The sequence below is a fragment of the Galeopterus variegatus genome, unplaced genomic scaffold (assembly GCF_000696425.1).
Source record: "Galeopterus variegatus unplaced genomic scaffold, G_variegatus-3.0.2 Scaffold9016, whole genome shotgun sequence".
In the NCBI taxonomy this organism is placed as follows: Eukaryota; Metazoa; Chordata; class Mammalia; order Dermoptera; family Cynocephalidae; genus Galeopterus; species Galeopterus variegatus.
Window position 1 is genome coordinate 67,175 of NW_007735127.1, and position 11,800 is coordinate 78,974.

At 41.1% G+C, this 11,800-nt stretch overlaps 1 protein-coding gene across 1 annotated transcript in view; it reads right to left on the minus strand.

The window, feature by feature from the left end:
* Positions 1 to 10,653, minus strand: part of LOC103608959 (solute carrier family 22 member 4-like) — a 23,237-nt gene extending 12,584 nt beyond the window's left edge. Inside the window, exons 1-5 of the mRNA XM_008593344.1 lie at positions 10,445 to 10,653; positions 7,795 to 7,921; positions 4,088 to 4,188; positions 1,383 to 1,597; positions 5 to 177 (exon numbers count right to left, since the gene is read on the minus strand). Of these exons, the coding sequence (XP_008591566.1) occupies positions 5 to 177; positions 1,383 to 1,597; positions 4,088 to 4,188; positions 7,795 to 7,921; positions 10,445 to 10,539 (711 nt within the window). The 5' untranslated portion in view covers positions 10,540 to 10,653. The remainder of the gene's footprint in view (positions 1 to 4; positions 178 to 1,382; positions 1,598 to 4,087; positions 4,189 to 7,794; positions 7,922 to 10,444) is intronic.
* Between the last annotated feature and the right edge of the window lie 1,147 nt (positions 10,654 to 11,800).

Sequence of the window (11,800 nt, forward strand, 5' to 3'; positions counted from 1 at the left end):
AAACGAAGTAGGGAGCAATGATGCTGCCCACCCTGGAGGCCATGGATGTGACCCCCACTGCCATGTTCCTGACCGGGGTTGGGTAGAGCTCTGCAGTGAAGACATACAGCATGGAGAAAGCAGAGGTGATCCCAAATTTTCCCAACATCACCAGACCAATGGACAAGAAGTAATAATCTGGAAAAGAGACCAAGTGTAAACAGAGGTGCTTTATTTTATTTATTTTTTTAGAGGTGCTTTTTTTTCTTGTCCTTTTTGAGACTGGCCGCACCGCGCTCAGCCAGTGAACGCACCGGTCATCCCTATATAGGATCCGAACCCGCGGTGGGAGCGCTGCTGCACTCCCAGTGCCACACTCTCCCGAGTGCGCCACAGGCTCGGCCCTAGAGGTGCTTTTAGAAGTGATACTTTCGGGCCGGCCTGGTGGTGCACTTGGTAGAGTGCGGCACTTGGGAGTGCCACGGCCCTCCCGCCGAGGGTTCGGTCGCGGTACGGGCACGACACCGAGGGTTGTGATCCCGTTACCGGTCACGAAAAAAGACAAAAAGGAAAAAAAAAAAGGGTGATACTTTCATAGCTCAGTTGCTTTTATAGTCCTTTTTGCTTCAATGAGAATGTTTTTATTAACAATGATATTGTCAAAATAACACTCTCTTCAAATGTCCTAATAATTGGACATGCACAGAAATGGAGAGTGAGGGGTGGCTTTCTACTTTGCTCTACCGTTGTTTTAGATCATTAATGCATTCAGTGACCTTTGTCCACTTGTCTTTTATTTACAGCAGCTTCCTGGTAAGTTATTAGTATGTTAATATAGTTAAGTTTAATCTTCAAAGAGAAGAGCCAGTCTTTTCTATCCTGTTTCTCATTACTAAGAAATATATATGTCTATGTATATTACTATGTATCAATAATTTGTTGACTTAATATTTTAATAATATGAAAAAGACACAAGGGGAAAAGGGAAGCATATGTTCCTTTGGGTGCTATTTAATTAGTTAAGGATTCAGGTCATAAAATCACTGAATTTATATTGAAACTAGCATGTCCTACCAACTCTAATGGTTGAATATACACATCAGAGAAAAGGTTTGAAAATGCTGAGAAATCAGGAATCATGATTGCAATTCAAAGAAAAAGGTTGGAGAGTTTAGGTGAATCTTTCTATCAAGGGGATAATTGGGAGAGTTACTCTTCTTTAGTTGGTGATTTCTGATTCTCCAAGGCTGACTCTTCTGTTTGAGATTAACTGTTTTGAACCCAGGAAACTTACATTTAACTTATGAATGGTTTATGATGTAAAGGCTGAATAAATGGAGATCTGTTACTCATACGTGGCCTAATCAATGTGTGAATCTTTTCTGGTAAGTTTAGCTTCTTACCTGTAGGTACCAATTGAATTAAGAGAAGCACACCTCCTCCCAGACACAGTACTCCAGCTATGATGTAACGCCTGGGCAGGGTTCGAAGTAGCAGCCAGGCTGCAATGTAAGCTGGAACTTCAATCAAGGCAGAGAGGAAACAGTTCAGGTAGGCATCTCCATGTAAATTAGGAGTGTCAAGAGACAGAGCAAAGTAACCCACTGAAGTTAGCATCCTGAAAGATAAAAGAAGGAAGACAAACAGATGGCCTGAATCACTCTAAAATTTCATGATGGTCAAGAAATTGTCTAGATCTTGCTGTCTGTAAGTAGCCACTAACCAAATGTAGCTATTTAAATTTAAATAAATCGAAAGTAAATAAAATCACAAATTCAGTTCCTCAGTCACACTAGCCACACTTCAAGTGCTCAGGAACCACTTGTGGTTAGTGGCTACTATATTAGACAACACGGCTGTAAAACATTTCCTTGCAGTAAGTTCTGTTAGACAGGCTTGATATGCCAGTATTCAACAATACCTATTCTCAGCTAGATGATTTCAAATTTCAATATTTCATGAATAGTTTGTACATCCTTATTCCCTTAGAACTATTATTTGAAGAAGAAATGTCAGTCACATCAGTGAACATAAAGTCCAGATTTCATTCTTAAAAAAAAAAAAAAAGATGCTTAGGTAATACTGTGGGATCCACTTACAGTAAATTTTGATTTTGTATTCACTTTAGGGAAAAGAGTGAAAGTCCCATAATGCTTCAAAGTATCACAGAGTGCAGGCTGCGTATCCAGTCATTACAGTTAACTTTCACATAGAAGCTTTTCTGTAGGAAAAAACCTCTGTGCAGACAGACTTCCCTCTATAGAAATTTGCTTCTTTATTTTTTTTGGCAGCTGGGCAGTATGGGGATCCAAACCCTTGACCTTGGTGTTACTAACTCTGCACTCTAACCAACTGAGCTAATGAGCCAGCCTAAAATTTGCTTAATATTAACATTACTGAAAAGCAGAGGATATCTGAAAAATGTTTTCAGGAACACTGTTGGATCTTTTTATACATATTAGACTGTGGAGTACATTAACATTTATAAAGCAAATGTATTTCACAGGGCCTAGCTTCCAAAGCCCTGTACTTTCAGGTATAACCTAACTTTTAAAAACTACATATAGAAATGTTAAGCTTGCAAAAGACAGGAAACTTTCCTCAGGCTAAAGTCTCTGTTGTAGATAAAGAATTGTAACACAGCAAAATTGCTGGCTCAAGGACAGATGCCCTTGGAGCAGGTTAACCAAAGTTACTTTATTGTTATGTAAACATACTGAGGAAACTGCTGTAGGAAAAGACAGTATTTGCTAAGAACAAACTTTTGTTGGTGGATCAACTTAACCTTTTGCAAATTGCATTATGGAATGTCACTTTGTTATTTCACTGATGTTACCAGCCTCTATTGTTAAACTATACTTAGCCATAACTCCACCTATGTTCCTTTTCTGTAATTTTCTGGCCTGGAAAATAAATACTGAGAAAGAACCCCAGTCCCCTGTTAATTTCCTGAGGAGGAATGGCTCTCTCTTGAGGGTTCCTGGAAATTAACATCTTCTGGGTTTTTCACTTCTCAAAAGAAATGGGCTTTGAGTAATCCTTTGCATCTCCATCACCCAGGGGAATACAGGTGACAAAGAGAGTGCAACATTAGACCAAGTTGGGTAGCACAAGGACTAATCCAAAACAAAACAAAAAATTAAACTTCATTGCTCTAGGGATCTTAGTGATTTTCACATTTGCCAATAAGAAGACCTTAAACAGAGCTAGTGACTAGTTTGTTATTGGCTCAATAGTGCCACTGCTTGAGATACATTTGCATCAGCAATATATCCTGACATCTAAGAACTAAGGCTGTTCACAGTGAGGAAGGTCATGTGCCTAAGACACATTTGCTTAATTCAGAGGCATAAGCTCTGTCATTGATTTTTTTCTAATTGCCAAACGGGATGGACCTAAAAATACACTAGCTGCAGTCTGAATCTACCAGTTCTGATGATCAGCTTTTATTTGTGCTGCCATCGTGGGGAAGATAGGTTCCTTTTTTATTTCCCATTTCCTGGCAGATACATTATTAAATCTAGTCTACAAAGCCAGTTTATTATTTCTGTGCCTTAAAACCATTTGTTAGTTTGCTGTTGGCAAGTGTGAAAAGCTTGTGAAGACTCCAGTCCAGGCAGTGGGGATCCAGGTTTTCTAAGTTCACTGTTAATTGCCAGTTCATCTTCAAAAAGCAGGAACTTAATTAGCATTTCTGCCTCAGGTACCGGGATGTCATTAGACTTAATCCCATAACCTTAGCAGAGGAAGGAACTCTTTCCCTTTGGGCCTTAGTACTGAAGACTGAAATATTGTTTCCTGTGACTGTTTTCTGTATCCAGTACCATTTTTATTTTTTAAAATTATTATTTTTTTTGGTGGCTGGCTGGTACAGGGATCAAACCCTGGACCTTACTGTTATCAGCACCCTGCTCTAACCAACTGAGCTAACCAGCCAGCCCCAAGTCTCATGGACTGAATCAAGGCATTTCCAAATAACTTAGAAATCTATAATTTCTATTTTGCCTCAGGAAAACCAAGGCCTTGCCATGATGTTCCCTGAATTAAAGAAAATAAGTTGCATACTTATGTGCTATATGTCTGCATTTCCAGATCACCTATTACTTACCATAGGAGCAAAGACATAATGGTTATTGTGGCAATATTCTGAGTCCTGAACAGGTCCAGAATGAAAACTTTCTGCTGCTTCAGGCTGTTTAGCTCCTGTAGCTAAAATAATGCAAATAACCATGACATTATGAGGTAATGAAGAAGTATCTTTGGCCATGATGTGTGAGAAAAACTTATGCATGCAACTCTCACTTCACCTTGAATATGCTTAGGTGTCTGGAAACTGGGGGAGAATAAGGACATCCACATATGAGGGAACTTCAAAAACTTTGTGAAAATAAAATTAAAAGATAATATGGTGTCTGGAAACTGGGGGAGAATAAGGACATCCACATATGAGGGAACTTCAAAAACTTTGTGGAAATAAAATTAAAAGATTAAAACTTTGTGAAAATAAAATTAAAAGATAATATGAATCTTTCCATGAACTTTTTGAAGACCCCTCTTATATTATGCTTATTCTAACACCTTAAAATGTTTGTGGGCTGGCCGGTTAGCTCAGCTGGTTAGAGCACGGTGTTATAACACCAAGGTCAAGGGTTTGGAACCCTATACCGGCCAGCTGCCAAAAACTAAATAAATAAAATAAAATGTTTGTAGCCCATTTTAGAAGACTTTCAAATATATAATACCAGCTCGATTTTCTCTTTATACAAAGCCTGACTACAAACATAGCCTTTCCTTGACTCATGGTCATCACTGTGGATGGACTTTTATCACAGTGATCTGTGATCTGTAGGGCCTACTGAGTGGGTAGGGCCACGTAGCCCCAAACTGCCTTGAGCTCATGTCTGCTTTTTATACTTTTCTTGTTGTCTTAGCATCAGAACAGACTGGTTAACAGGGGAACCTTGGGCAAGTTACTATTTATCTTCTCTGAGCCTCAGTTTACCTCTCTGTAAAATGGGTATATTAATTGCACAGTGAGACAATTAGATGAGATCATATATATTATGCTTAGCACAGGAACCATGGTAAATGCCCAATAAATTTTAAGTATTACTATTATTATTAATATTATTATTACTGCACTGTTGAGGAAAAGATACTAGCCATCAGTGGTTAATGGTAATTTCTTAGTGCTATCAATGGGCTTCACTCCTTTACTTTCAATTTGTTGATGTTAATTTGCTACGAGTTATGAGTCTAATAAACAAGCTATTAGATTTGAAGCTAAAATAAAGTTATAAGGCTCTGAGGTGGGGAATATCTTAGGAATAAAGTCCGAGGACTTATGACCTATGGTATATTGGCAGTAACAGACTGAGGAAGGAATTTCTATTATGAAGAAATGAGTGCCAGGCTTGCTTTTGTAGCAGGTGCTCCCAAATGTAAGCATCCTTCTTTCCAGGAATAAACACTACTCACATAGCTCACAGCCATATTGCCTTTTTTCTCTTGCACTATTTGGAGTATACAGTTCCAGAACATGCCCCTAGCAGTATAACACTGTTATTACAACAAAGCAAAGCCATTGTGTACACTAGTGAGAACTAGAAGACTTCTTGGAGGGTTCCGGGTGTCGGGGGGTGCTATATACAGACAGGACCTGTGGATCAGGACTGTGCTAACACTGGCTTACACTGCCACAGGGCCATTATTAAAACACAGATTGCTTGGTTCCACCCTGGACCTGCTTACTCTGACTCATTCACAGGACCCAGAGGCCTGGGAATCTGTCTTTTTAAAGCTCATTGGGTAATTGTGATGAGCAGCTAGGTTTAGAAACCTCAGGACAAGAATATTCTTGTATCCAGTGGTTGTCCCTGGCCTGGGTGGAGCCACCAAAATGTCTTTGGATCAGGTACCACAAGCAGGTTGAGGGTGCTTCTTCTGAAGCTGGGGAAGCTCAAGACTGCTTTCCAAGATGATACTATTCTATATTTTTTCCTGTCCAAGTTCATGCCACTGCCTCTAACATGAGTTAAAAAAGCATCATTGTTAAGAGCATGCACTTTGGCACCAGAGAGATCTAGGTTGCAAATCCCAGCTTAATAGCTGTGTGATTCTGGTCAAGTTACCTAACTTCTCTGTACCTCAGTTTCTTCTCCTGAAAAATGGGGCTAATAGTAGTATCTACTAGCTATGGCTAGCATGAGCATTAAATGAGCTGAACATAGTGCCTGGCATCTGGCAGGCTCTTCATTATCATTCTGAACAGGCTGCATCTGCTGGCACAGGACTCTGCAGATCCTCCTAAAGAGGAACCTACCTGGGAGGTGAGCAGGGGAGATGACCTGACCTCAGGAAAGCATATGCTCCCTTTCCCTCAATGGGCTTATCCAGTTCAGGCTAGATGTGCACCATGGCAGGAAGAAACAAGGTGCTATCAGATGCATGTGTTTTGACACTGGAATTTATTGTCCATAAATATATATCTCTTATCTATTTTATGATTGCTTTCATCTGTGTAGGTCTGATCTCTGCAGCTAGACTATAAAATTCTCAAAGGTAGGAATCAAGCCACATATCTGAAAAATACCAATGAGCACCCAGCACGACCCTGAAAGGCAGAAATGTTAGACATTCCCAATGTTATTTTTGCATCCAGTTAAATTGACTAAGACTGGGAATGGACTTCTTGATTCAAAGGGCAAAGGATTAAGGATGCTTTGTCCTGGTAGCCCTCTGAGAGCTTGGGTTCATGACGACTGTAACTAAGCCTCCAGCCATTGCCAGGATATCTGCTTCTGGAAAAGGTCCTGAAGGCCTGGGATGGAGGAAGCCCTCAGGTGGAGCAACAGCATGCCCACTGTTCTCCACAGGGTTCTGCTCTCTGGGGTAGCCAGTAGGCCAGACTTTAGCACAGGGCATGCATTCTGCTGCTGCAGCCACCATAGCCTTCTTCAGGTGTCCTGAGCAGTCCCCTACCCTTCTAGCCCTGCTGTATCCTCTTCATTCATCTGTGTGAATCCTACTGTCCTCCCTGGCTGGAACCTGCCTCTTCTGCCCCTGGGCCACCCTGCTCTCTTTCTCTATACTGATGCCACACAGTGTGTCCACTCCTTGGGTACTTAGCATTTCCTCCCTTATGCCATCATTTACCTTTTACCTAATCCTTTTGCCCTCCTTAATTATTTCTATGCTCCTTTAGCATGGGGGCTGTGTGTTATTTTTCTTGTTTCCTCCAGGAGCCCACACACGGCATGGAACACTGCACGTCCTCACTAACTGTCAGGATGTGTGGCTGCTTCCATAGAATGTCAGCTTTTCCTCGTGGCCACCTGCTTGGAGGTGAATCCTTGAGCCTGTGTTCTTAGGCTTGAAGGTTCCAGACATGGCATATTACAAGACTAAAGACATGTGCAGCTTCCACAGCAGGCTTTGGTTAAGATTCGGGGTATAGTGGGGAACCTAGGGTGGATAGCTCTCAAACACATTTTTTCCACTTAATCTGGACATTTGAAAATTACTGGTAAACAGCTGCATCAATGGTTTGGAGCAATGCCAATAAAAAGATGGAGATAAACTTGCAAAATGGAGGAACTAATGTTTAATTAACAGTATTCATTAAGCAGTTTACATACATATTAATTAATTCTTAATTCTTAGCCCTTCAAGGTGGATTTTATCTCAGAACTTAATCTAAGGCCTAGTACAGTGCCTGGTACATAGAGGGCACTTAACAAATATTGAATTAAATTAAATTCCATAAAATCAAGAATGTATAGCTGATCTCAAGAGGAAATATCTGAAAATGCTTACTTCTACAGGATCAAATATCACTGCTGGTACAGCTATGTTGTTCATTTTTGCAGCTTTTTGGATGATATCTTCAGCCTCTCTGAATCTTCTCTGGGATATCAGCCACCGGGGAGATTCAGGAATAAACCTAGAATTCATTTTTAATAGTTTATAATTTTTTACAACAGCAGGGTTTGATACTATTAACTATCAGCTGCCCCAACAAAATTTTAATTTTCTAAAAATCTAGTTTTTCTTTTTAAAGACAATTGGGAGGGAGTCCTCAAAAGATTCTCATTGAATTATAGGAATAAATAAAGACATCCTCAAGTTTCAAACTTCTGATCAAATTGCAAGACTGATCATCAGTTGTGCTTGAGACCAGGACCAGACCATAAGGAGTGACATTAACTGTGGGTGTGTTTAAGCCAGGGCAGCTGGAGAAGATCATCCAAAACTTAACAGCCAATATGGCTCATAAAAGAAATACAGTCACTTGACTGTAAGTCTCCCGAGAGAAGAGACTGTCTTTCGGCATGTCCATCCCCAGCTGGTGATGTTCACAAGTTTTTTGGATAAAGGATGGCCAGGGAACCTGTGCTCCTCGAGATTTTCTCATAGTCAGAGGAGAAGGTGAGGGCACTGACACTTTCCTGTGGGTTGTCCCTGTGGCTTTCAACAGATTCCCAGGTGAGATCCCCAAACCAGTTTTGGGGAGATGAGCCCCGATGTTGTCTTTTTTTAAAAAATGTCTAAAGACTTAATTTTTAACAATTACATAGTGTATACACATTTACAACTGATGCTCAAATACAGTTGCAAATGTAGGACTTCTCTTCTTTCCTAATTTTTATTTCTCAGAATCTCTTAGCCATTCTCCTGCCAGCTGTTGTTTTCCTTACCTATTTGTCAGTACTTAGTTATCCTAGAAAATAAATTACAAATAGTAGATACAGAGCCCTCCTACAATTAATAGGCCTGAAAGCCACACTAGGGATTAGCTTAGAGCAAAACAAATAACCAACCACCAGCTCCCTTCCCCAGTAACTAGCACATGGGTTGAAAAATGAGCCCAGTTTGCATTTTGGAATATGCCGTTAGTTGGTCCTTATAGGAACTGTAATGATAAACTGTCACTGATCTTCAGTAATTAGAGCTGTGCTGTCCAATAGAAACTTCCAAAATGTTCTTTATTTCTGCTGTCCAGTATAGTAGCCACTAACCACATGTGGTTATTGAGCTACTGTGACTAGTATGCATGAAGAAATGAAAATTTAATTCTATTTACTTTTAATTAACTTAAATTTAAATAGCCACATGTGGCTGGTGGCTACTGTATTAGTGCAGAACTAGAGGTCTTACTACCCAGCCACTGTATACTTCATGGATGCCTCTACTTCTTAGCAGTATCTTTCCCCACCCGGTTATGCTTAGAAATATCCTTCCTTTCTTTATATAGCCTCTGAGGGCCATCACTGGCCTCGGATTCCTAATGTTTAGTCAGCTAGAAATTGTGAAGCTTTCCTCATCTTGCATCTCTGGTCTCCTTCCCCACCCCCTATACACATACTCCCTTCCAAGCTGTTCAGCAAAATCAGTCATTGCTGGAAGATTTGATTTTGATGTAATGAAACCAAACCAAGAAGAATTAGAGAGAGAGGGAGAACCAGACCCACCAGGGGAAGAAATCCTCTTTTCTCTTGTTTAAACACGAGAAAGCAAAGAATGGAAAAGGGGGGTATGGCTGAGACCTTATTCCATTATTCTTAATCCTTTCTTTCACCTGAAATCTCTCAGATAATCATATTGGGTAAGACTGAAACCAGAATCTCCAAACTTTGTTATTCCCATAAATGTTGCATCAAAATTGAGTTGGGGGGTTGTGGGAATAGAGAAAAGAACAGTTTTCCAACAATTCATTAAACAAAAGTAATTCTCTCACTCTTCAAGACAGAGCAGACACACCTTAGATGCAAATCATCATGAAAGGTTAGCTTGAGGAATTACTTTGCAGTAGTCCCCCCTTACCTTCCACGGTTTTAGTTACTCATGGTCTGAAAGATATTTTGGGGGGGCCCACATTCACATAACTGTTATTACAGTATATTTCTATAATTGTTCTATTTTATTACTAGTTATTGTCATTAATCTCTTACTATGCCTAATTTATAAATTAAACTTTATCATAGGTATGTATGTGTAGGAAAAAGTTTATAGTTTTGCATAGTTTATACAGGATTCGGTACTATCCACGGTTTCAGGCATCCACTGAGGGCACTGGAAGTCTTGGAACATATTCCCTGTGGATAAGCAGGCACTATTGTAGTTGAATTTATTGACATTTTACAGAGAGAGAAAAGTGACAAAAGAAGAGGGGCAGAGTTAGAAACTACAAAACCCAACAATACCATCTCCACAAAAAACAACCAGCAATAGACACAAGGGGGGAGAGCCTAGGAAGGATTGTAATTCCTGGGAACAGTGTTCTCTGTAGGACAACAGAGAATCAAACACCTGCACACAGGCCTACCCACAATGAGGTAAAAACTCTCCGGGCTTCAAAGCCGGCTTCAGCAACTTCCAGTGGAGGTCATGCAAAGCCCAGGCTAGGTCAGCTCCAGGTGTGCTGGCCCCACAGCAGAGGGCCTGTCTGGGAACGAGTCACACTCACCACCACAGTGGGACACACAGCACCCCCGGCACCGTCAGCGCCAGCAGCAGCATCCTCCAGTCTCTGATGAAGTAAGCCAACAGTGGCAGTAGCATATAGCCAACTGCAAAAAATGTGCACACTCCTAACGTAGAGAATAGAATACGAACTGACTTGCCAAGAATTTCTGTTCCTGTTCAAAACAAGGGAGGGGTGTTAGATTTTAACTCACTTCAATATTTGCTTCCTATATCATTACCTGGCAGTTAGAGTTCGAACTACAACCACTTAGAAAAGGGAAAAGGTGTTTGCCTCACGTCCCAGAGCAGGAGTGGTCAGGGTGGAGGAAGGTAGGAAGTGATCCAAGACTTATCAGCTTGCAGAAGGATGGGTTTTCATGAGATATTAATTAATTAATTAATTAAAGATGACTGGTAAGGGGATCTTAACCCTTGACTTGGTGTTATCAGCACCATGCTCTCCCAAGCGAGCTAACCGGCCATCCCTATATAGGGATCCGAGCCCGTGGCCTTGGTGTTATAGGCACCACACTCCCAAGTGAGCCACAGGCCAGCCCTTTTCATGAGATTTTAAAGGAGCCATAGGTATATTTTCTTAAAGGCCATCCCATGTCATAGAAATATCATGCCCAGCCCCAAGAGGTAATCTCTTCTGAGAAAGCCACACTTCCAAAACAAGAGCCCCAATAAGAGAAGCAGAAAGAGCATTCCAGGGGGCAAGTGGTGGCTCTTCTGAGGGGCTGTGTGGGGTCATAGTGTGTTAAGCCTTTCTTACAATTCTCAACAGACCTCAGCCCATTGGGAAACAGTGGAGAGGTCACAGTTTCTGTGATGTCAGAACACTCTTACCCACCCTTGAGCCTTAATTAATTAATTCAAGATGACTGGTAAGGGGATCTTAAACCTTGACTTGGTGTTATCAGCACAACGCTCTCCCAAGCGAGCTAACCGGCCATCCCTATATAGGGATCCGAGCCCGTGGCCTTGGTGTTATAGGCACCACACTCCCAAGTGAGCCACAGGCCAGCCCTTTTCATGAGATTTTAAAGGAGCCATAGGTATATTTTCTTAAAGGCCATCCCATGTCATAGAAATATCATGCCCAGCCCCAAGAGGTAATCTCTTCTGAGAAAGCCACACTTCCAAAACAAGAGCCCCAATAAGAGAAGCAGAAAGAGCATTCCAGGGGGCAAGTGGTGGCTCTTCTGAGGGGCTGTGTGGGGTCATAGTGTGTTAAGCCTTTCTTACAATTCTCAACAGACCTCAGCCCATTGGGAAACAGTGGAGAGGTCACAGTTTCTGTGATGTCAGAACACTCTTACCCACCCTTGAGCCTGGGGAAATGATACACAAGAGC